The 26617-nt window shown below is 38.4% G+C and overlaps 1 protein-coding gene across 4 annotated transcripts in view; it reads left to right on the top strand.

Moving 5' to 3' along the window:
* Nucleotides 1-461: 461 nt before the first annotated feature.
* CDYL (chromodomain Y like) overlaps nt 462-26617 on the top strand; it is a 106304-nt gene continuing 80148 nt past the window's right edge. For all 4 annotated transcript variants that reach the window (XR_004241555.1, XM_032116348.1, XM_032116338.1 and 1 more), the window contains exon 1: nt 462-635. Coding sequence is in view for 2 of the 4 variants with exons in the window: in XM_032116348.1 (XP_031972239.1) it covers nt 612-635 (24 nt within the window). In the remaining 2 variants the exon portion in view is untranslated. The remainder of the gene's footprint in view (nt 636-26617) is intronic.

Below are 26617 nucleotides of genomic sequence, written 5' to 3'. Positions count from 1 at the left end.
GAGCCGGCGGGGCGGAGAGCGGTGGTTCGCGTGTGGCGCTGCCTCTCTGCGCTCGATTAGTGTTCCTGGGGAGGGAGCGAGCGAGTGTAGCCGGCGGCGGACGGAGGAGTGCGGGGGGGCGAGCACGCGTGTGAGTTCTGTGGGCGCGGGTGCGCGCGCTGCGTGTTCCCGCGGGTGCGCGCTCGGGCGCGCGCGCGGGTGCGTGCGCGCCGGGGTGTGCGAGGGCGAGCGGGGAGAGCAAGCGAGTTGCGCAGCTGCCGTGCGCGCACCCCCCCCGCCGCCGCCGCCGCCGCCGCCAGCGCCAGCAGCAGCAGCAGCAGCAGGGGCAGGAACAGGAGCACCTCACTGGCATTTAACGAGCGGAGCTGCTAGTTGCGCTGGAGAGAGACGCGCAGGGAGGAGGAGGAAGAAGAAGAAGAAGAGGAGGAGGAGGAGGACGGGAAGAGAAGAAGGAGGAGGGGAAGAGGAGGAGGAGAAGAAGAAAAAGAAGAAGAAGAAGAAGAAGAAGAAGACGAGGAGGGAAAAGAGGAGGAGGAGGCCAAACGGACACCAACTGAAACAAAAGTATTTCCAAACCAGCACCCAACTCCACCTTGTGAGGCTCCCCCAGCATGGCTTCCGAGGAACTCTACGAGGTAAGAGCCCCCGAGCCCCGCCGGCCCTGCCCCCGGCCCCGCTGGCCACCCCACCCCACCCCACCGCACCCGAGAGCGTTTTTGTTGCTCCCCGGGAGAGCCGCCGGGCTTGTCACCCACACTTGCTGCGGCTGCTGCCCCTTCCCGCTGGGCCCAGCGCCTGCGTGTGTGCCCAGCCTGGCCCCCCGCCCCCCCTTCCCTCCCCAGTTTTGCTGGAGGAGGACGGAAATGTGACTGATCGGAGGAGACGGCAAAGTGTTACCGTGGCCTGCGCTCCCCCCCAGTCCTTTCCCCACGTTCACACAATACTTTGACTCCAGGAGGAGAAGGGGGGTGCTGGATGGGGCGAGCAGCGCTGACAGCCCCGGCAGCGAGCACGCCGAAGTCCGAGCCCGGCGCTGTGCAAAAATGTGAGCAAAGCCGAGTTATTGCCTCTGTCCGGGCCGGGGGGGGGAGAGGGGGGAGGGCAGAGGGGCTTTCCTCTTGGATTTGTGTCCATGCCAAAGTCCCGTGCCACCATCGTGTGCCTTGGCAGTGCAGCAAGCTGCGACGATGCAAAATATTAAAATTTAAACTCCTCGGCTCTTCGTGCTCCAGCGATAGGGTTGAGGTTGCGAGGGAAGCCAAAAAGATTGAAAGTTAAGGCTCTGACACGCCATCCTTCACTCGTCACTCGGGAGGTGGTCAAAGCGTGTGCTGACGGGAGAGAGAGGTCTTGGGGTGAAGAAGGAGCGAGGTGACAGCCGAACTTTGAATTTCCTATCTTATGTGTGACAATTTCACATCCTTGCCCTTTACTGAAAAGCATCATGGTTCTCTTGGATTGAACTTCCTTATTTTTATTTTTACAAGAAGTCATCCCTGGGAGTGAAAAGCCGTTGTTGTTTTGGAGCTGTTCTTGCCTTTTGGGTAGAGAAGTGGCCTCCCAATACCAAAAATGCTCTTATCTCATAGTTAATATGCATCGAGGCAGTGATCTATATAAAAAAAATATATCCAGAGGCTGGAACTCTTAGGGTTAAAGGGAGGCAGATAGCCTTCAGGAGACTTGACAGAAGATGTCTTACTGCACGTGTATCTCTCATTAATGGAGTTATGTCTGTGATGCCACGGGTGAACAGATCCTGTAGAAGTCAGTGGAAGGTGCCCCAGGTGGGCTTGTATTTTAAGCAAGTTGACTGTCAAGCAGAGGTGCTGAACTGATAGACCAGAAAGAAGACCGAAGGCCTGTATTCCCAAGACAGATAAATCATGGTTAATTGCTTTGGCAAGTTTCCCCATCCTCATAATGTGGCTTAAGTCAATCTTGAAGGGATCATCCCTGGAAGTAGGAGAGAAATTTAGGAACCACTCTGCGTCTCAAGGGATTGCCAAAAACTTGCTTTGGCTTTGGAAAAAGTTCTGTTGGGTTTGTGGAGTTGGGCCTGTAGACTGTGCTGTGGCCAATACTTGCTCTTCGTGTATTGCTGTGTTTGATCAAAGATGGACAATGAGATGTTTTGATGGGTGCAAAGAAATGACCAGGAGAATTCTGTTTGCTGGCCATTGGACTGAGGCTAAGAATGACCATCGTGCATGACTCTTCTTGGCTGTCTTAAATTGTGTTCAAAATGTTGACTCGTTGGCTCAGTAGTCTGTCGGGCACAGTCGTCCTATAGGAAGGTGGCACATGATGACCATTGTGCAAGAGCCGCTTTTGAAAAACACCTGAAGAGATACTTCTAAATTTTGAAAATCAGACATATACTTTAATTGTACAAATGCAAAGTTTAGTTAAGATGCCAAAATTGTTAATGCTTTTAGACTCACATGTGGTTAAGCTGTCTCTTTTCTAAATTGTTACTCATTTTTGACGTGTTTTGTCTTATAATGAATTTTCTAGCCATGTCTGAAAAATCCTAAAATCATAAATAATTTAAATATAGCGAGCACTAATTTGGGAAGGACATAGCTGCAAGTTGACCTGAAATGTTAAGTGTTAAGTAATTTAAACTGTTATGTGAGCTGCCCATGTTATTGACTGTGGATTTACTTCTGTTTCATCGTTGTCTTCTTTATAACTCATGCAATACAATATTCTTTGAATCTGGTGTTTGAAATCCATTTCTTATACTTCCATTTTCCTTCTGGGTCTTGATCTGGTGTCTTGATCAAAAAATAGTTGTGTAATCTATTTGCAATTGTTTGCCTAAGTATGAATGCCAACTATTTCTGCTGATATGTGTCATGGTTCTTCCAAAATACAAATGAAAAATCATTTTACAAAAAAATGAAGGTAAGTTCATTTTTCTTAAAAAAAAAAAACAAAAAAACAAACAACTTAATGAATTCACTTGTCTGTGGGATTATTTTTATTCTGGATGTCATCCCTGAAGAGAAGGAGCTGATCTCTGTAGGCCAGTGATTTGGAGTTCAAAGATCAAGACCCTGAAATGTACTAATGGACTGGCAGTGTGGCTGTTGGACTGGCTGTGTATCCTCAATGTCATTTGTTCCCATGCATTTTAGAGGTTGTGGCGATGACTACCTGCTCTTTTTTTGTCTTTTTTTTTTTTTTTTTTTTAACTGGGGTAGAAACTTTTATTGAAAAACATTGAAGAGACTTTTTTTCTAGATGGAAAATGAAATGATCAGTAATGTTGCCAGCCTCTGTGGATGAGGCAAATAACATAGTTTTTCTCTTTGCAAGTTTGATTCTTCAAGGGACAGCATGTTTGTTAGTGCGGTGGACAGACGTAGAGAAACTGGTGAACAAGACAGGTAAAGAAAAACATAGGAAAAGGTGCCATCGTGGGTTTTTTTCCCCCAAGTTTGTTTCAATAGGTGTTGACATCTTATGACACCTCTCTTTGTATGTGCCTGCTGCGATTTGTTAGTGTGGTTTTTGAAAAATCCTTTATACAGCCTTGGGGCAAACGGTAAGGGTACCTTCTTTTTCAGTGTGACAGCTTTCCTTTGGTTTACTGACCTGTTTCCCGCCAATTGAAACATTGTTACTTGTTCTCTTCATCTTCAAAGTAATTAGAAGGAGGGTATCCACCTTATTTCCAAGGTTCTTTCAGAAGCAGACTGTGTTTGCTCTCTCTGCAGTCAAATCCCTTGACCTCCTTTGGCAAACTCTTGCAGTGATGTTTGGGATTGAAGTCATCCTGAGTTGTGGTTGGCATGACAAGTTTGTTTGATGACATGTGGAAATGTTTCCATACAAGTGCTCCCTGGGACAACTGTGTGCTAGCCAGCAGGTCAGATGTACCAAGTGGCGGTCAGTAGACAGCTTCTAATCTGTGCTGAGTGTGGAAGAGTCTTTCCCAGAACATTTAATAACTTGGTTTTGTATTAGGTGAGGTGGAAATGTATTGAAGTTCTCTGCTGTCGGACATTGTATCTAGTCAAACGCTACTGAGTGTTTCTGTCTCTCCTCAGGGAACTACTGGTACCACTGATAGTGTGCATGGCCCACTGGATCCGTTTGTGTAACTCTGGCTAGGCTTGGGCCATGATTGCGACTCATATCAAAACATTTTTACTGGGCTTTACTAATAAGTATGCAAAACCGTTTGTGTGAACTTTGCTAGTGCACCTATGCCTTGATGCCTTTTCTTCATTATGTCTTTCAACTTGATGTTGCTCCTAAACCTAGTGTTGTAAGGTGTCTTAACCAATTTCCATTAAAATATTGTAGTTTAACGTATTAAAAGTCCTGTACTTCAAAATTATACACTTTTGTATGTTTTACAGAATGGAAAATACCTTTTTTTTTTTTAAATTCTTCCAGTGCCTTGCAAAAAGCATGTGTTTTTTCATACTGGTGTCTAGTCTAGTACTCTCAAGGTGATACTCCACTTCCAATGATGATTCAGTACTTTTGGTTTTATTTTTAGTACTAAAGCCTTTGACATTAAATTATACAGATATGGTGAAATTACAAACTGAAACAAATTTCAGGAGCAACTGGCTGAAGTTCTATGGCCTTGCATTAAGCTATGTGTCAGGTTTAATCACCTAAAAAGTAAGCCCAAAGACATGTATTCCAAGAAAATTTAAACGTTGTATATACAGTAGTGGCCACAATTCAGAAAAAGTGGTCCTGTGGGAAGTTCTTCATCTACTGTGCTAGTATTTAAATGACAGAGTGTACAAAACTGATGGAGGAATGCTGTCATTTTGTCGAAAATTTGATACTGCGTAGGAGTTACCCACTTAAAGTTTCTCTCACAGCCCTGGTAACACTGCAGTGATTGAATCTTCATCATGTTTTGTGTCCATCTACTGGAAAGTTTAAACATTTGTTTTGCTTAAGTTAACTGAAAGGGTAAATCCATTACCTGCAGTGTGCAGCTTGGAGTTTGTTGTAATTTCTTATGGCTATTTGATGAAAAATTATTATTAACAACAAATTAGAATTGGCTGTTCAGGCAATAGCCAATTTTTTCCTCATTGAAATGAGTTGTTTTCATTCAACCTGTCTTGCAGGAAGTCCAGATTGTCTTGGGGTCTGTCTTCTGCTGCTTGTTTCTGATGTGCTGAATCCCAAGACCTTGGTTAAAGATCTTGTTCATAAGAAGGGTCTTATAGTCATTGAGGTGTAATGCCTGACTTTTTATGATTTTATTTTGACAACTGGTGGAAATGTTACTGCTTGTTTCAGGAGAGGTAGAAGACAGATTTACTTGACTGACCCTACCCAACTAAGACTAGGAATTTACATCAGATGTGTTTGTGTTGTTTCCACCCCTTAGGAACTACACATCTGACTTAAAATAGAGTTGAGGATTAGCTGTTCATCTTCCATGGGTGACTTTTGCTTCTCTAAACCAGAGCACGAATACAAGAGCACTGCAGGAATGGAGCCATCACATTTAGTGCAAGAAACTTGACTTTTCCATGACCCTTGCCAAGCTGCTTTTCACCAGCTTGAGTTAGCCCCAGAACTCTGGACAAAATTGAGGACTAGTGCCCCGTCTTCTGGTGCTGCTGCAGGGGAAGTGCCTGAGCTGGCCCTGTGGTTTACTCCAGTGTGCCCTGCCCTCTGCAGTGCCTCTGGCTTGGCAAGGCTGGGGGCTGCTCCCAGGGTGAGCTCAAACACATGCAAGCAAAGCAATGAGCCTCTGTCTGTGTCCCATGTACAACGCAAATGGTTTGCAGAGAAGGAGAAGTCTTAGCAGGTTTTATGCTAAAACTGTTTTGTATGTACACATACAAAATCAATATAGTAAAAAAATAGTTTTTATTTTTTCTGTATAACTTATTTTGAGTTGCTTATGTCCATCACAGCAAAAAAAGGTGGAAGGAAGAGAAAGTGGGAAAGGGGGAGAGATGCCTTATCCATAAAGCAAGTGAGGCTCTGATAATTCTTGACCTTCACAGTCTGTCTTTCACTGTGATTTAATTTCTTGAGTTTTTGGTCAATCAGAGGTTTACTGCTGTGGTGCCAGTCACATTTAGAGTTACAGAACAATTACTTCCAACTTGCAAGACTGTACTATCACAGAAGGTTGCTTCCACTATGCTGATGTTCAGTACCTCTTGAATGAGGATAAATTATCGGACACAAAGAACTTAATGAGACATGCCACAGCCCCTTGTTCTTCAGGAAGGTTGGCGTAGCTGGAACAGCATCAGTGATGCTGTGTCCCTTTTAGACCTCTCAGTAGGTGCAGCTCCATTTCTTCCTGACTGCCGCAGCATTTCTGATCTGTGCCAAAGCAGTAGAAAAAACCAAGTTACTAACAGTTATGCTTTCATCTTATTCAACCAGAATATGTGATAACTGGATGTGCAGATCTGTTGGATATAACAGATAAGCAGCCCTATAATGCCACTCTTATTCTTCTGTAATAAATTCCAAATCTGCTGTTACTGGGCAGTGAATTGTTTTTGTTTATCTGTTGGAAGTATTAGCTCCACAAACTGTATTTGCAGGATAAAAAGGCATGTACAAGTCTCTCCTGGTTCTCATCTGTGCCTTTGAGGTTTTGAATGGCTGGATGCCATGCGATAGATATTATGGGTCAATAAATAGAGTTGATTATTTTTTAATCTTAGAATAAAATACTTATAAGTCACATATTAAACATACCATGTGGTTTCTCTAACGGTATGTTATTACTTCAGAAAATATCTTAAAAGTTTGGTATTTTATATTATCAATTGTATTTTCCAGAACTGTAGTATCTCTCTAAGAAGAGCTTTTATATTTCTAATTTCTGACGAGCTTTTAATATTTACACACAAGAATTTTGTGCTCTTTGAAATTATTTCTTTGAACTTCTCTCTGTATTACTTAGAGGAAAAGAAAACTGGCATGTTACCGGCTCAGTGCACTATAAAGGCAAAAATATTTACTGTTTTCATAAACATCCTCAGAAGATTTACATGTGTCCCTTAATGGCGACCTGTGGCAGATATTTTTCAAGGCATCTATTAATATGTATGAATACATAGAATGGATATGGATTAAAAAACATTTTTTAATCATAGCTTTACATTTTTAAATTACTTTAAAGTCACTTTGGTAGCATTAATTGCAAAATAAAGAAACTATTTTCTAAGTATCTTTTAACTGTAAATTAGTTGAATAATATAAATTAGTATTGAATAATGAAACTACTGTAACTCAGTTTTGTTGTGATTCTTCAGTGAGGCTTCACATTTTATAATCACAGTACATACAATAAATTAGTAAAGCTCTGATCAAATCTTTCTTCTTGGCCATGTTAAGTCTGAGGGTTTGTTTCATTTCTTTTGTGGGGAAAGATAAGGTATGTATTTCAAGTGGCCTAATCACATTTGTAGTTGTGCCTCTCTAACTCTTCTGCCCCCACAGTTTCTGAAAGTATACGCCTTTTAAGGAAATTAAGTGTTAATGCTTATTCTTTGCTGATTGTCATAGTAGCACATAAAAAATCAAAACTCAGGGTTTTTTTTTAAATCCTGGATTGAAAGGGAAGGAAGGAGATACATATTTTTTTAAATTTTCTTTTCTTTCTTTTTTTTTTTTTTTTTCTTTTTTGTTTGGTTTGGTTTTTTGTTTAAGCGACTTTGTGATTTTCATTTTGCGGAGACATTTAAATACTTCTCTGAGCATCTCCACTTCCTGTAAAATACTGAATTATGAAAATTTGCTTGGTTTAGGGAATAAGAAAAAAATTTGGCTTTACTTTGGAGATGCCACAGTTTAAAGCAAGCTGTGGGAAGTATATTGTGATGTATTTATCACAGAAAAAAGTTAGATGTACATTTTGTAAATAGGTATGTAGGGGAACCATTGAGGTACATTCTTAAGTGTGTTGAAATGAATGTATATCAACTCCAAAATACCTTCAAGACTATGATGTGTTGAATGTTGTATTCAATGGATATTCAGAAGTCTGTAATTTATGAAGTTCTTTCCATTAAATGCAGTTCTTCAGTGAAGCATCATCAGGATATCAATAACATTTTTGTTACCAATAACTAGACATATAAAGGGTACAAAACAATTCAAAGTAAATTTGTGAGAGTTGGCTGGAGTATAGTTTGGCTAGTTGCTAAATCATGGTCATTTGTTGTGTTTTGATTTCAGCACCTGATTTTCTCCAGTTCTATGTATGTATAAAACATAGCTCTTGCTAGCACAGCGTGACAATTCCATTTTACTTTAGTGGCGACACCACTTACAGGGTGAAAACCAACAGACCTGGGATTGTGTCTGTAAGAAATAGTGGGAATGTAAGAGTCTATGTACTGACACAAAAGATCCATCCAGTTCAGCACCCTGATTCCTGTCACAGGTCCATAATGTCTTACTGTAGAGCAAAAAAGATGGGAAATGTGGCACAGCAATAGTCATTGGGAGCTTTCATGGCTGGCTTTGTTGGGACAAGGCAGATTTCAGCCTTGGTTATAAAATACCAGCAGCGTGACCTGAGCTGCCCAGATGTTCAGAGCCCACGTTCATTACCTGTGCACATCTGCCAGGGGGTTGTGGCTGCAGGCCACACATACATTGGTGCTGCTGAATTCTGTATTAACTTGAACTCAGATTTTTCAAGAAGAGATTATTAGTGAATGTGATCAAGCAAAACAAACAGTAGCTGTGTAAAACCTCAAGCCATCAGCAGTGTGCTCTAGATACCTACAGAGCCTTCAGTACAGACTTGATGTGCTTAAGGACTGTATCCCAAAATAAGGTCTAGCTGGCAGCTTTGTGTGAGTACACTCTGCCTAGAAAATTTGGAGAGAGGAATGTGCCCACAAAATAAATTATAATAGCACTTGTAATAGTAGCTCTAGGAATTAATCTCATTATTTGATATTACTACTGTTTTGTAAGTATTAAATCATAATAGATTGTACTGAAGTATAATATATAAAATTAGGAAGATTGATGGAAAACTTTTCGGAAAACAGGAAAAAACCATGTTTTTTTCTCCTCTCCAGCCTTTTTGCCATATAGTTAATTTATACCGTAACTCCTAGGTGGCCACTCATGTTTTCAAGGCCTAGCACATTTTTTCTCACTTGTTTAGGTCACAGATAAGGACCAAACTTGATCTTGGGTTTAGCAGTGCTTTCTAAGAACAAAGCAATGATGTTTACATCCGACTGCAAATCTTGAGCTTTTGTTCTTAGTGTATTTTTCTGTGGAATTAGTTTGTAAATATAGTTATTCTAAATAGGTATATTCGAAGCAACTTGTCAGTTGAGTGAGCATTTCCAGCAAAACAATTTCTATTGTTTCCTGAAAATGATGCTTCGACCCCAGCTTGCCACCCTCCTTTGCAGCTGAAGGAGTAACTAACTAGATGTCCAAGCATTCCCAAGTGTAACGGATGATTTAATGGAGTGCAGTTTTAGAGCAGTCAATCAATTTTCACTTGTGATATAGCAAAGTCAGAAGTTTCAAAGATAGAATTTAAGCTGTCGGTGCACATGAGGTTTTTTTGTAATATATGTAGAAAAGGTTACAGCCCAGCTTTGAAATTTGTTCTTTTCTTCGTCTGGTTCATGTGCTTAGTGTTGTGTACTTCAGGTTTTGATTTGATTGTACAAAAAGGTTCTTGTTGAGTGGGAGAAAAAAGAACACTTGATCTCTATTTGGTTTTAATCTGAAAAAAACTTTTGTAAGACACTATTATATGGAAGTCTAGGACAAGTTTATCATCATGACTTTTGAAGGCATTGGCTTCCAGAGAATTAACATTGGAATGAGCTATATTTTTACCCTGGTCATCAAGGAATGATGATCGATAACAACAAAGAATTTTTTTCCAGATGCTGAAGGCAAATAAGTTAGCTTCCTGTTTCAAAAGATCCATCAGTGTTTCAGGTTCTGTTTCACTTGCGTTAGAGGCATCTCTCTTCTATCAGGGCAGCTCCTTAATTGATTTGTTTTTTCTCTCTCCCACATTGTACTAATCAGCTCTCTTGAGGTTTGTGCTTATTTATTTAAACCTCCCAAGAATAAAATATTAACTTCTGAATGAGAAGATGGAAATCACTGTTTTTAAGGATGCTTCCTTGACATGTAACATTGTAGGACTGTTAAAACATGGAAGCTGCTGCATCAAGCCGTTGTTGATTTGACAGCTTATGTCCATGACTACAGAAACCAAGTGGATATAAAGGATTACTACTTAACAAAACTTTAAAACCATACAAAGATGGGATCTCGTTCATTTTTCCATCAGCAGGATACACGTCACAGTTGTATGCAAACTGTACCATGCTTCTCTACTTTCGTATCAATAAAGATTCAATAACATGGTTGCCTGTCTTTTATTGGATTTTTATTTTAAATGCTTATTGAGGAAAATCATTAAAACACCTTATCTTTAAAACCAGTTCTTTACAAGGACCGATTTAGATTTTAAGTTCAGTTTTGCTCTGAAACTGGTGTGATGCAGAACAAGTGTATTGAATAAGATGGTGTTTTGGGGGTTATCTATGCATGCCACAAAACATGGATTTATTGGGGAGATAGAATGAGCCCTGGGATGTGGTATGGTTTCTGTCCCCATGAATGTTAGGTTTTGAGCCACTCATAGTGACAGATGAAACTTTACTGTTATTCATTTATATCTATACCCATATTATTTTCCTACATTTATCCAAATAAAATCACTTGCTATGCTCTGTTCTTCATACCTTTGGTTACGTATGAAAAGAAAGCAATGATGGACAGCTATCAGTTAAGTTATACTTAAAGAATGTGAGATATATTTTTTCAGTACAAGTGAAGATCTTACTAAAACATAATGCTGGTATTGGTCTGTAAAACGTGAAGTTCTTTATTGGTGTTATTTGAATATATTCAGTATTAATTGAATTACCCAACACTAAGGTCCTTACTCAAGTAATTACAAACTAGTTTTAAAGCTATTTTCTGAAAAATTCAATCCTTTACACCTGAACCTCTATATATGTATATATATATATAGATATAAATGTATGTATAATCAAAGCTAAGAAATGTAACAAAAGAGATTCCTTGCATGCACACAAAGTAATTTCTTTATATGGCATTTTTACTGTCAAGCAAAACTAATGGGAATTAATGAGAGTCATCATTCTAGCCTATATATCTCTATATATGGGTTTATTATTCCTATTAGTAAAATAATGCTTTATTTTGCTCTTTATTTTTTCTTATGTGCACTTGTTTATATTTGTGAAGCTTGAACTAAAAGTGTGTGACTAAAAGTGATTAATTTGGAGAAAGGGATTTTATATCTCTATATGCTAAATAAAGACTTAAAGTATACTGAGACAGTAAATTATGAGAAGGGGAAGAAGAAGTTTTTGCTTGACTGTAGAACCAGTGGAATTTTATCTTGTGCTTTTCACTAAATGAATGCTCCCTTTCTATTCATTTGTCCTTTTTGTCCAATATTTGAGTTCTACCTTCCCAATGTCTTCTCAATACTTGCCTCTCTCATTTTCAGTCAAATCACCAGAAAATTCTTTTTCCATCCAACTTGTTCAGAAAAGGACACTTCCAGTGCGGAATTAGTTGTCTATTGATTGTAAAATAAGGATGTTTTTTATTTTTCTGCAAGAATGGAACTTGGTTGTATAGTGAAAGGCCTATGCATTAAAACTGCTTTATCTTTTGTAGAAAGATGGGTAGGCAGGCGTTGTTGAGTACAAATGGAGGCTCTCATCATTACGACACCTGAGTGCTGTCTCAAAAAATGTAGTTCTCTCTTTTCTCTGTCACAGTCTAGCATTGAGCATATCACTCAGACTGGGTATTTCAGAGATGATTGCTAATCATTTGCTCATCTCCCTGACAAAGTTTGAGTCCCTGAGCCAAAGCACAAGCAGAATAAAGCCTTTTTCTTTTTTTTCTTTTTTCACCCCACGTAAATATTGTCAGAACATCTTAGAATAAAGTAGAGCTGGCTAATTTGGTCTGATAAAGAGAAGCTATGCTGCAAGTACATGCTACAGACAGACCTGTCCCCTTTTATGTTGGTGTTTGGTTTGGTTTTTGTGGGGCTAGCTGCAGAGAGGTATTCAACTTGCATGCAGTGTTATCTTTGATATCCTCTGCAGTCAGTGAGGACTTTAGGCCAGAAGACCCTTTAGACCATGTAAGTGACATTTCTCTAAAAGGTCATAGACTTCATCCCCTTCCTCTGCAAAAAAATATAGAAAGGCTAATTGGGTTAATTTAGTCAGTTAAGTTAAATGTACTTAGATATGGCCTCCTAAGCAGTAAGATTTTGTTTCCTTTTTTCTACAGTCTTCTGATCCTAATGCAGGATAATACCCAACTTTTCATTCATTACAGGCCTTCCCTAGGGGCTGTAAACTGTGTTAGTAGGTGAATGTTGCTAAGGGATTGTACTGTTGAAGCATAAAGGGTTTAGGCACAGCACTGAGCTACTATGGGGTAAGCTAAGGTTTGTTATCTGAGTGACAATAACTGATCAAGTTATGTTTTAAAATAATTGGGTTTTAATTTTAATTTTTAATTTTACTTCCTTTTACATTAAATCTCGGAAGATGTTTGGGTGCCTATGCTTTATGATTGACTTCAGTAGTCACTCAGCTGTTCCTTCTGTTTGAGCCACAACAGTAGCTTGGCCATGTTTTAAGAGGTTTGGAAAATCGATCTGGCATAATTAAAAACAACCAAACAAAAAACTCTGGTTCAGAAATGTTTGGTTGAAGCAGTTCCTCAGCCTGTTTCTGTGCGTGGCCATACATGTATTTGCCAGGATGACAAAGCAGGTGTGGAAGGTTATTGGAGCTGTTGAGCCTCTGAGTTATGACCACAAAAAAACAGCCTCAATGAGCAAGCCTTGAGACCAGGGGGAAAACTTTGTGTGTCCTGACAGTGTTTGTGTTGGTTTTTCCCTTAATGTTTCTTGGAAGGGCATGATATTTATCATGTAGGAAACTGTCTATTCCTTGTCCACTTTCAACTGTGAGTACTAGGGCTCTCTTCTCTACAGCTTAAACAAATTTAAGTGCCACAAGCCTTGCTTTCCACCACTGTCTTCTCCAGGAAACCACTCATTCTTCCTTCTTCCTTTGCACCCACGCCGATTTCTGTCGCTAGGTGAGGTGAATGCTCATTAAGGAAGCTTGCCTAGCTGAAGGTTGCCCACTGCTTTTATAGAAATAGTTTTCTAGCAGTTTATTGACTGGTCAAGGTTGAAATCCAAGAGGTGCCACGTCAAGGGAAGAAACTGGAATATATGGCATGTTTGAAGAGAGAGAGGAGAAAATGGGTTAGATGTGGAGGGATGGTTGCAGCAATGACTTGGCTCTGTTTAAAAAAAAGCCAGAGACAATCTGTCAAACTGCAAGCTTAATTTTCAGCTGGATCAACTCGCTGGACAGACTTGCAGTGCAATGCACAGCTTCTTGCCCTTGGCTTGAGCTGACTCAGAGCCTGTGTCCCCAGACTCCACCTTGAGGTCACGCAGCCCATGCAGCGCTCCTGGGGGAAGGGGGCTGCCGTGGCTGGTGGGCGAGCACAGTCAGAGCAGAAGGCGCTGTGCTGGATGTTTTAGTGGCTGGTCACACTTCCTTTTCTTATGACAATGGCAAACGCGTGCTTGCAAGAATTTGGGATTCCAGTTTCTTCTCAGTGTTGCAAAACTTTTACAATTCCCTGAATTTTACTTTCACCATAGCAGTTGCAAAGCTTGCTGAAAATTATTGCCTTTAGTGTGCCATGCAAGTGATGAAAATGGTGCCGCAGAGTAAGGTTGTGTTTTCCTTCTCCACCTTGACTATACTGTTACATTCTCTGAGGCTGTTGTGCAAACCCAGTTTGAAGATGCAGGTGACATACAAGCATAGTTAAAAAGTATCATTTATTTCTAAGTTTTCTGGTAATTCACTGAGAGGGCAGTGGGCAGGGAGTGGGATGAGGCAGGATGTCTCCTTGTAGCTGAGCTTGCTTTAAGCTGCATTTCATTTAAAATGTTGATATTCATAAAGATTATTTATAGCCTCTCCAATGGAATTAAAGTTCAGAGTGTAAGTGCTGTCAATATCTTTTGGGTTGAAAAACTTAGGCTTTAATTACTTTTGGTTTCAGTTTCATGAGCAGGAGCAAATTATTTTCGTTTTGAGTGTGTTTATGTGAAGGTGGGAAAACTGATAAGGAAAGTAAACTGTGTTGCTCTCTAAGTCCAATATATAAATAAAAAATGGTTAGAAAAGAAAAATATCTATTAATACTAAAGACTGTAAGGCTAGTGCTGTGTTATGGAAGTGTTTGGGAACATAGAGATAGTAATTGAGTGAGACTTTAGAAAGCAGCTGAGTGCTTTAAGTGCCCCAAATCCAATGTTCTCAGTTCTTTGTGTGTGTAAGCCCCTTATTTTGCTTATATTAAGTAAAAATATTCTGTCAATTATTTAGGTATAGCTAGTAATTAAGAAATTTATTGTTTCTGTATGGTAAATATTATAAAATACTAGACTATGTATTCAGCATTTTAAAGACAATTTTATTTAAAATATTTAATATGCATATTACAAATCTGCATTTGTATGCAGTTTGAAAACATAAAATAGCTTAAAATATTGGTTATCCAGGGGTGTAGCACACAAAAATTAAAATTGCCTTAATGTACTTTCAGATGACTCATTGTTTTAACAGGTGCATGTAGCAATAAGTTTTAAAGCTATACTTAGCTTCTAAACCAGTACAATTTAATGATATTTCCCGCCATTGACATTGGTCCTTCATTTAGTTAAAAAAACCCAAACCAACAAATTATTAAATAAATAATTTAAAAGTAGAAAACAAGATTACAGTCAGCAAAAAAATCCCCTGTTGATCATTGTCTAGAAACTCAGTCCAATATATTAAAATTTATTTACTTGCCAACAAAGTATTTAAAACAAACCCCAAAACAATCAACGAACACTTTGGACTACTTATGTGAAAATTACTAAGTCAAATACACTTACACTGTGCCAATTTTTGAGTGCCACACTTTAGTAAGAGCAGAATCAAATTATAAAATTGTCCATTATTATTGCCCCTTCCACTCTTCCTCAGTTCTGACATTGTTTTAACAGGCAACTCAGCCTAGACACTGAGTTCATTACACACAGAAGACAAGGAATAAAACATTCTGGTTTTGATTTTTCACAAGATAAAAGTAAATAAATAAAATACACACTTAAGGATAGAAAGTTGCCTCAGAAAGTTGTGTAAGGTCTACATTTTCTTTTTTTAGAAGTAAGGCACATTTTCCTTAGATTTATGTGACAGAGTAATCTTTCTCTAAATGTCTACATGCAAAGAAACCATGCACTGTTATTTCAGAGTGATTACATTAGCTGATGATTATTAACATTTTCTTGGAATTGCTAATATGTGTAGGTAATTAGTCATATTTTTCTGAGAAAAAGCAATTCTGTTCTCTTCAGTTTTACTCTTCTGACAAAAGTGAAATGATATATAAGATCACTTCCATGAAAACAATCAGCACTAATGGTTATCATTGCTTGTTTCAATGTTCTACCAATACTGGCTTTGCGAATAATACATAATCACTATTTCTGAAAGGATGGTTTCCTAAAAATAATGTAAGACAGTTTTTATTGAAAATATAAAGAATGCAGTTTTGTCTCAAAGTTATATTACTTTCAAATAAAAGTTACTCAGGTGTTTTGTAATTCCTACAATGAAAAGTCATTAGGGATAGGTATGAAACTGTCATAGTATAATAAGGCAGAGGTGAATATTCAAGTGTATGAAGGTTAAGAGAAAATACCATGCACAGAGGTGGCTATTAGCTGTCACAACAAAAAGACCAGTCATAGTAGATTATATAGACATTAATCATAAACCTTCTATCCATGGGGTTAAGAACAATATGAAAATTCTCTTATCTATTGAGAGCAAAAAAATGCCAGTAACAACATGCATCTACTAAATAGGAACATGAATAGTTGAGAAGAGACAGAAATACTGAAAAAAATATTATTCTATGATTCTTTAAAAACATGCTGTGAGTCAGACCGTGGTTGTTCTCTGGCCGAAATCTGGATGTTTTGTTCACAATTTACAGTGACTTACAAATAAATATTTCTTTATTCTGATAGAAGGAAACAAATTTAAGTTGTTATTTAGTCTACAGGAGACAGGATTTAAAACAAACAAACAGAAACCCCAACCAACTGAAGATATCTAAGGTATTGTGCTTTGTATTTTGTTTTGTGTTAATTGTTTAGAAGTGTAAATTAGATAGGATAGGCCAGGATGTAACATAAATACTAGACTGGACAGGTTGATGTTGATTGCAAAAAGAACTGTAAAAGCTTGAAATGAGAACTGCTTAGCAGAAAATTAAAGAAAGCAGAGCCACTGCTTGCCCAGGTGTTCATGACAATTGGAACTGATCTGCACTTACTTCTTTATTCTGAGACTGAAAGCTCTCATTGACAAAGATACTCATGTAGGTACAGTAAGTGTCTGTAAAGCACCTGATACAGTACTGCATGGTATTCTGTTTTCTGAAACTATCTCTTTGCTAAGTCAATGTGGTCCATATCAAATGCATTTCAAACTGGTTGAATGACAGATCATAAAGCAGTAATAGATTAAGGACATTCATGTTGGATTTTATAGAAGATTTTCACAGCCCATTGCTTTGAGGATTTGGATAATGATCTGGAGGAAAATAGAGTGCAATCTCTGGTAAAATGCATATGTGCAAAAATGGATGGATTGGTAAGTGTGAGGGATGGTCTGTACTTAGTTAATGGGGATCATTTGAACATCCGTTACTATAGCTGAAGATACCTGTCTAGGCAGTAGGATCATACATGCAGAATGGAGAGTTGTGCTTTGGAAAGGACTAGTTTGGTGATAAAATACAGTAGCTAAAATGCACATTGCAGTCTCTCAGTTTGGGTATTGGGGATCTCAGGTGGAGTTAGGGGTGCTGTTACCTTGCTGTGTAGCTTCTAATGAGATGTTAGAAAATGGCATCTTATTTGAGCTTAAAGTGAAAAAAACCCCAAAACATAGATGACCTTACACAGATTCAGAAAAATACATCCAGGACAATTACAAACCTTAAAAACAAATAAGTCAACAAGCCCTGGTGTACAGCAGGAGCCTGGAGAAGCTCAGTCTGTGTAGTATTTAGCAAAGGTGACTGATGGCCTGTAAGTACTTATATTGGGCAAAGATTTCAGACGAAGTAGTCTTTTAGGTACAGTAGGCTTTGGATGACAAAATGCAGGAGCTCAAAGCTGAACTCAGGTGTATTTCTTCTAGAAATATAATGAATTTAAAATTGAAGTCAGTTATCTATCAGAACAACTTCTTTAAGGATGTTCTGTATATGTCAGAAAAAAAAAAAGCTGTGAATTTTTCCAAAAAGATGCCTTTAGTTCTAGCACAATATGATGGCCTGATGCAGGAATTTTGGAGTGAAATTATCTGTTATGCAGGAAGGCTGACTAAGTGGTCATTACTTACACAGGTCATCTACAAAATCTGATCTGAAAAGTGTTTTCAGCATCAAAGGCACCATGTGCTCCGTTGTAATGTGTGCCCGTGTTTTTGATGGGAAGGCTGAAAACAGAGGGGGAAAGGGAAGGTTGGGGATGTTATGAGAGGATATAATAAATGTGAGTTTAGATTTTATTTTACACATACAGAGGAACTAAATATGAGATTTATTAAATCAAAATATGTGATCATCTGAGCAACACATATATCTTCCATACAGCATTTAGAAAGATTTTTGCACGCTAATTGTATGAATTAGCAACCAGCTGGGGACAATACCCTGCTATTTGTTAAAGGAGAGACAATAAAGTTCTTCTAGACAGGAAAGAATCTACATTGTTAACAGATGACCTGAAAGTTCAGCTCATTGAAAAGGCAAATATTTTGACCAGGAGAATAATTCTTCCTGTGGAGCAGTATGAGTTGCTGTGCTAAAGCCATACAGCTATTTTTAACCATGTCACAGCTATTGAGTTTAGTCTTCAATTTAGTTCATAAACAGTGTAAAAAAGACTAAGTAGGTCTTTCTTTTTGATGAATGTAGAGGTGAGTATGTCAGAATCCCCTTTTTCTGCAGTTTTTGTTTATTTTGTGCAATTTCTACATTCGTTTTAACAGTTCAGATGTAGATTTTTTTCACTTGTCACTATCTGCTACATTCTGTTTTCTTAAACTCCAGAAGCACTATTGCACAGGAGTAACTGGGCAAATGATGGAGTTGCATGTGAAATGAAGGTTGTTATGATCTAGGGGGAAAAAAGTGAAGGCTCTGTATAAAATCTTACTTCCTTCCAAATGACACAGATACCGTTTTTCAAAGTTTGTTCTTGAACACTTCTCTGGTTTAAAGTTTTATTCCAGTTTTGTTTTGTGGCAGCTGTACAGTAGAATTCAAGTTCAATATGTAACTTTTGAGCTTGCCTGGACTCTTTTGGATGCTTGACTTGAGCATCTAAAATCTTTATCAGAAAATCTTTAATTTGATTTCCTGAATTCTAGGTTTTTCTGGTTTAAATGCTGATTTTGGTTTTTTTTATTATGATAAAGGTCTCTGAATTACTTCAGTGCTTTCTGACAGTAAAGTTGTTGCCTAAATTATGTCTGCAAGTTAAGTTAACATAACAAGATATATTTGTAATATAATTAATGTCTTACTGAAAAATATTGGTAGGGATGAAATGCTGTTTTCAAGACCTATACTTATCATAGATTTAAGATACCTCATTTCTCAAAGACATTAGACTGGCAAATGATACATCAAGGAAAATGTATTTTAACTTCAAAAATGAGCATCACTGCCAGGCTTATGTATCTATATAGGTAGTTCTTCGTGGCAATCTCTGAATGTTATTTTATGATATGACTCTTGAGATTGTGTATTTTGTATCTAGATTCTATATGATTTCTTTGGGACATGCTGTATATTTTATGCTCACTGTGTGTATGTACATGAGTGTGTACTGCATCCTTTGGGAAGAAAACAAGCATCTTACCTCTTTAATTATCATTCCTTGCAATGTGGAAAACATGTAGGGAAACGTGACCCAAATAGGAGAAACAACTATGAATTGCACAGAATGCAAAGCCCTATGAATTTTGTTTCTTTTCACTTTTGCAGTTAGTGAGTTTACTCACTGTATCTATCGAAATGGTGAAATTGGGTCAGGCCTAATCTTTTCTTTCTTTCCACCACTTCCCCGCTCCAGTACTAATGTTTGTGGGACAACAGAAGGCAGGTACGATGTACTAAATTTTGTGATAACTTGATGATTTGGTGCTGGGCTGAGAATAGACCAGACTACCTTTGAATATTATTAATGGAAATGAGCTGGAAGGCATAACCACACACACAGACATTCCTTATGTTAGGGCACATTGTAATAGTTCACCATAATTTTTAAATAACTACTTTGACAAAGGCCATTTGACTGACCAAAAAAAAGTGATACAATATAAGTGAAATTATATCCAGTCTGCTCTGTGATACAGTTAATTGGCAATGCATAAGTGTTACCACAAAAAAATCCCAACAAAACAAACAAAAAAAAAAAGAAAGAAACTTCAAATTCAGTTTCCACCAAATTATGAGATTGCTTATGATTATCCTGCTTGCCTGATAAAGACAATATAAACAAACCACATTTAGGTTAGCCCCTTGTTCCTATATACTAGATAAATCTGAAAAACTCAAGGACTATGCCTAAGGATCTTTTTTTCTTTATAGATTTTGTACCACATTGTAAAAATACTGTTATTTACGTCACAAATTGAAATACTTTCGATTGAGGAAATGTCAGATTAAGGGTTGCCTTAATGTGTGTTTTAATTCTCTTTGTGTCTAATTTATGCACAGACTGGATCATAGGTCTTGTGGTCAGGGAAGAAAACCATTTGCAGTCATAACTGACAGAGAACTAAAAAGTGCACAGCTAATCTACCCTTTTGGATTGGAAGGGGTTCTTCCCCTTTGGTGCTCCCAGGAGAGAAGCCATGAACAAAAACCTGCTGTGTTTAAGTTCTCCTGGTCCTTATTCTCAAGAACTAGAGATTCCCACATATTTCTGAGGCAATGTGTGTTGATATCCTGCCCTCTCCTCATCTCCTCAGTTGGGTGTTCCCTCTACCAACATGGACAGTCAGGATTCCATACAGAGACAGCTTAGGGAGTTTATCCAGCTGAAAAGTCTCCCTCATAACTCCCAATTATTTTTTTCCCCTCCTGTTTTGCTTACTAGAGTTAGTTTGAGGCCAGATTTTCTTCCACAAACAGGTTCAGTTTAAATTTTGGCAACCCCATGAGTATTGCTTTAAACAGCTGTGAAAAAGTGTCCTTGGACTATTAATCTGCTGCATTTTTGAAGCTGCTGACAACTTTGGAGGTGGTATAACTTCTGAAGGAGACTGCCATTGTAAAGAAACTTTAAATTTGCCATTATTTCACTACCAACTCGCTTATAATGAAATATCTTTAAAGTGGCATGAAAATTAAAGGTATAATAACTTCCTAGTAGAAATACCAACATTTTTGTATTGGTTGGAAGCAGCTAGAGTGAATTTGTTAATTAAAAACTTGAGTTGTATCTACTTAAAACAAAATTGCAAAGCCAAAGTTCTCAATATTGAAATTTTTAAAAAAAACTTCCTAGAAATATATTGGCTTAAGACTACCTGTTGTTTTATCACAAGAGAGCAGGGTCAAAGTTTGCTTTTCTTACAGGATTTGCTATTTACTCTTTATTTTTCAATAATTTTCTTAACTTGGAAAGCGTATGAGGATCTGATGACTTTGTTGATTTTTTTTCCCTTTGCATAGTGAGAAAAATTATGGAGTAGGGGAACTACTTCTAAGTAGCATTGCTATGTTTCAAACAATAGATGTTGTGATCCAGCTGTATTGGTAAGGAGTTGGGAGTTTTTTCCATACTAGCAGACCTGTAATTCATAACAAGGTTTTTATTTTTCTTTGTCTACGTGGATTACAGTTAGTGTGCTCAACCTCATGCTCATGGGATCTATTTTGTGGGCTCTTACCTGCTTTCTGGAAGCCATTGCTCCCTGCCTTTTGCCACTTGAACTTAAGAGTACCTGTTTTTAAGAGAGTAGTATATTTCCTGTCCATATAGCTTCTCTTGATGTCTCTTACTAGGCTTACAAAACAGCAGCAACCTGCCTACAATATATATATTTACTTCCTTCTTCAGCAGTAGCTTTGTCAACGGAAGAGCAAGTCCCCCCCAGAGCATTCATCACTGCCCTCTACCTGGGGTTAGTGCCCTCTCTGGTCTGCTGGCTGAGCTGCTCATGGGAGCTCTCCCTAATCCAATTCAGTCAAATTGAGCCATGTTAGGAAAGATTTGTTATTTAAATTACTTAAGCTGATCTAGCTTATTTTGACTGACATGTTTAGGGAGTTCTTATATATGCAGCTCAGCCAGAAGATTTGAGAAGTGGTAACCATCAGCAGGATGTGATGATAAGCTGCGGGCAGTGGGTGGCAAAGAGCAGGTGCTTCCCAGCTATGCTCAAACTGGTTGATGTATACTCATCTACAGCCTGAAATTTGGGAACTTGGCTTTTCTTCATGGAGCACTCTGAAGTTTTTTGGGCTATTAAATAGGAGAAGTCTGCCTGTGCCAGTTCCTCTCTGAGTGCTCCCATTAGCCACAATTTCACCCAGAACCACCTAGAGCATATTGGCCAGGAGGCTTTGATTGTCCACTTTTGAATGACTCCTGCCAGCATTATTTCATAGTTGAACTAAAGTGCAGATCTCCCTCTGGTGCCTACTTTGTAAAAGCACAAGATTTTATAATTGGGCTGAGCAATTGAAAAACCAACTGTATGAAAAGAGAAAGGTCTCTTTGTTGTCCTGGTAATAACAGTTCTGAGAGCACTGACAGTAACGTTAGACAGTAGACTAGTTTTTTTTCTTGTGGTATATAGTGCTAATCTGCACATACATTCAGAACTCTGTAGTCACTGTCAGCTGCAGCAGTGCTCATCCTCCACACCTTTCCTAACAGCAAAATCTTCTTTTTGGGGGGTGTGTTTGTTAGTATGTGGATATATGGGTAATGGATATCTGGATGTAAATGCATATATGGAAATAAAACCAGAAAATTTTCACCAGTTTCTAACCTTTCTCACTTTCTTACCAATTCCTTTTAGTTGTTCCTTTCTGGAAATTAGTTGCCCATACAAACATTGATCTTTCTAATACAACCAGAATTTTCTGCTTTGATGGATTTTAATCTAATTTAAAGCTCTTACTCCACTGTTGGAAAGGCTTAGACATTGGTACATTGAGAGAAGCACACCACCACACATCCCCAACAAAATACTAAAAACTGATGTTGTCACTGTGGGAGGAATTTTTCATTTACATCGCCTTCCACTTCAGGGCCTCTGCTGCTTTCAGAGAACCACATTTTGCATAATCAGTCCTACCACTCAGGGCTATCTATGTGTAAATTTTCTCATTCTTATTCCCAAGAACACACAGCACAAATGTTTCTCAGAAATATCCTTGTTATGCCATACACCAGAAGAACTCCATGCCTTTTGGACTTGGTACCTTTTGGTTGTACCTTGCTGACACAGACGATACTTTAACAAGGCCTGCTATCAGCAGGGGGTTCTCAAACAAACACAAGTGATGTGTATGACTCAGACCAGCAAGTTGCTATTTCCTGTTATAAGCCTGCTCTAAAAATGCCTCAAGCAATTTTTTAGGAATACATTTCTAGACGAATGCTGGTTAATGTTTCAGACACATTATTTTTTCATCCTTTGTAGTAAACCAACATGTGTCTAAACCCTTCCCTGGCAGGAGAAACAAAGCAACATAAAAGAGCTAGTTTGGACTGCCCAGCATGAGCAAGGTCAGGTTGATGCTTAGAAATGATAAGCTGAAGGCAGCCCCCCATCAGGTCACCTGTCTGATACAGTCTTACAGCACAGCCTAATCCTGCATTTGAAGCTTTCCTGGCCGTATCTCTGGGGACAATGCCCAGCACAACAGCCTGCTTGGCTGAGGCTTAGCATGCTTACTTCTAAACCAGAGGCACAGGAACCATGTGAAACAGGAGTTCATTGTGGTGAGTCCAGTCTTCTCGGGATGTTCATTGCTGTCTAGGTGGGGGACAAGCTGGTAGCCCTGGAAAGAAGCCGGGTGATCTTTTGGCTCGCTCTTTGGAAATCTGCAGAGGATGGTGATGATCAGGTTCTTTGGGGGTTTGCATGGGGGCCAGGTTCGTGTCAGCCTTTAGTCTCCTTATATTTCTCTACTCTCTTGATGTAAAACTAGTGTTTCTCCTGACTGGTAAGCCATAGTTTTCATATGTATTAAGTCAATACTGCAGTGGGAATGGCGGGGGGGGAGACAACATTTGTTGCTTCCACTGTTTTTATGGCGGTATCTTAAACAGGTCCAGAAATTCAACTAAAATATAAGTAATATCCTTCTCAGCAGAATTAGTTCTATGAATGAGTACAATACGTATCTGTTCAACAACTATGCCAGTGTCCTTTTTTTTTTTTTTCTTTAAAAAGAATAACAAATTCTTAAAAGGAGAGAAGCAAGGAAGAGCAGGTAGCAGGTCACCCAGTGGGTAACACTTTTCTGCAAGTTGCCATTAAAGGGCTTCTGTTCATTCCCAGTAGAATGAATTCTCAGCTGGGGCATCTGGCTGTAACTGGTCCTTGTAGTCCTCTTGTCACATATTTTTCAAAGTTTTTTTGTAGAAAACAAAACAAAGTGATGAAGAAATTCTTTCACACTTACCTCATCTGCTTTCAAAAGGAATAAATTGGCCTCAAAATGCTTTGTAATTGTGTTGTTCTCCAAGGCAGGTCAGTGACCTCCTCTAAGAGCAAATCAGAGTACTAGATTACGTTCTCACTGCGTTCTCACTGCTGGCACTTAGTACCTCCTTAAATTCTGCCCTTGAGTTTAAACATCCTCTCAAAGAAATACTATCTGTGTCCCAGTGGTAGCAGATGTACATGGAGAGGGGGCAAAAGATTGCCTGGAAGGCTCTCAGTTTTCCAGTGGTATAAATAATTGTTTTGTCCTGGCAGCTGATACAATTTATTGGGCTTTTGAAACTTACTCCTCCATTTCCTTCCCAAGAAAACTTCATTTCTGCAAGTAATTGCTTTGTCTTCAAGAATTTGTTTGTTTATAAGCTTCCAAAGTGTCTTGGAATCAGAGAAACCCTCTCTAGAATACTGTGTTCTCAAAATGCACTCAATGCTGTGAAGGAATATTGCTCAAAAAAGCTTCGTAATTAAATAAAGTAGGTGCAAAAGATTGATGGAAGGTACCCAAATCTGTCAGTGCCGGATTATGGGAAAGTTTGATGAAATGTAGTTGTCCATCTACCTTTTTACACCCGCATTAGATCCTTAAGCTGGAAATCATAAGTAAGGATTGCACTGCAAGACAAATAATGAAAACCATTCTTTTATGTTGAGAATTCAAATTCAGACCTTAAAATGGCTGCTGGGGGGGAGGAGGTGTTCAGAATATATCGCACAACCATAAAGGTACCACAAAATATCTGAAAGCTGTTCTTGAAAAAAAACCACCACCTTTCTGGAAGGCAATACTTAAAGAAGATGATAATTTCAATGCTGTCCAGTTTCACTGTGTAGAAATAATTCTTGTTTAGCCTGAGAGAACAACTAAGTGGTGGTGCATTTCTGTTTCTCAAAATGGCCCTTTTCCTAATTTATTTTTTTCAGAATTACTTAAATTATTTTTACACACGTCTTGAGCACTTGAGTTTTATGTAGACTTCAGTGAAATTTGAGTGTTACTTATAATCTGAGCATATCTGCTAGACCACAATCTTCTCTGAAGTTTAAGTATATATTTGATCCTTTGTGAGTACTGACTGAGTGTAGCCAGGAACTTGTGTCTCAAACCACTGTACCATGGAGCATCAGCCAGGCAACTGCTATGCTCGTGGTGCTGTACCCCACTTCTTCATTCACAGTGCTTTTCCAGCTTTTCCATTTGGCCATTTTACTCCCACCTTTTACTCCAAGTCACTTACGAATCTGTTGTTGCATGCTGTGCTAAAAAGTCACCCGCTTGTCTCTTTGATGCCACTACTGCTGTACAGTACTTTCTACGTGCAACCTTCATACCCTTTGTTCTATCCTAATCCTCACCTTCTTTTTACTTGGCTTCTTTCACAGACACTATTCCCTCTTCTCTTCTGCTTTAATCCTTATTCTCATACAATATTTCCTTAAGCCCTTATTAAAAAAACATACCATCTATTCTTCCACCTTGAGAATTGAACACAGCAAGGGATTTGGAGTTGTCTTTAATGTTCTTTTTCAGAGTGTACACTATTGTTCCTTTCTGTTGGCCCTCTTGTCCTCTTTACTCTTTTCTTTCTCTTACTGTATTTTCAATCTTTTTGGATCAACGATATAACTAAGTGCTTACCAGCAGGATTTCAAGTTGTTTGTCAGGTGCCAAGCTGAGCATTTTTTCAGATTCCGTCTGGTGTCACAGTATGATCTGGTTCTTCTGAGTTTGATGCATTGGTGGTGTTGGTAGTCAGCAAAATCTCTCTCAAACTGCGTTGGTGTGATTGAACCGCAACACTAAGTGTAAAACCAGGTGTTTAAAATTGAAACAATTCAGAATAAAGTAAATGCTGGTGTCTTGCTGAGTAGTAGGATGTCCATTTCTGTGTCCATTTCTGTGTCCATTTCATAGAATACAAAGCCAATCCTGCAACTTTTACTTACATGGAAAATGCATACTCAAGCAAACCAACCATTGTTTAGACTGAATATTTATTTTTTCCTAAACAATTTTAAGATATATTCAAAAACCAGTTTGTTTTCTCATGTCTGAAACATGTATGTAATGTTTAGGCCAGAAGAAGTTACAGAGGTGTACATGCATTGGATACACTTCATAATAATATGTAAAAGAAGCATATGTTGATTCATAGGTCTGAAAATGGTTATCTGAACAAATCCTCATATACTCTGCTTGGGGCTCCTCATGTTCTTTAACATATTTCCCTGTTCATTTCCTAGGTTTAAATAGCTGTCCCCAGCTGTTGTGCATTAGCAGATCCTCACTGCTAGTCTAAAAAATTGGTTAAAACTGTTCTTTAAATTTAGAATTTGGTCTGAGTTTAATTTACACAATGTTTACTACTATAACTTCTTCTCTTTCTCTGGAGAGAGAGGCTCAGGCAGTGAAGTAATAACATTTATAATAACAGATATAGTAACTCTTGGGTTGCTGTAAGAAAACTGAATCTGAGGAATTAAAAATAATTATTCTTGACAGAACATTAAAGTAATGATATTTTGCTAAATAAGCAAAATTATGCAGATTAATATAAAAATCTGCATATGCAATGATATGATTAGGTGTATTTTAAGTAAGTATTTAACTTCATTGAAAAACTTACTTAAAATATGATACATCCATTAAAGTCTGAACTCTCTATAACTTGCCAAGGTAC

The sequence above is a fragment of the Corvus moneduloides genome, chromosome 1 (assembly GCF_009650955.1).
Source record: "Corvus moneduloides isolate bCorMon1 chromosome 1, bCorMon1.pri, whole genome shotgun sequence".
In the NCBI taxonomy this organism is placed as follows: Eukaryota; Metazoa; Chordata; class Aves; order Passeriformes; family Corvidae; genus Corvus; species Corvus moneduloides.
The sequence above is the reverse complement of the archived record's forward strand: the minus strand, read 5'-3'. Positions and strand labels throughout refer to the sequence as shown.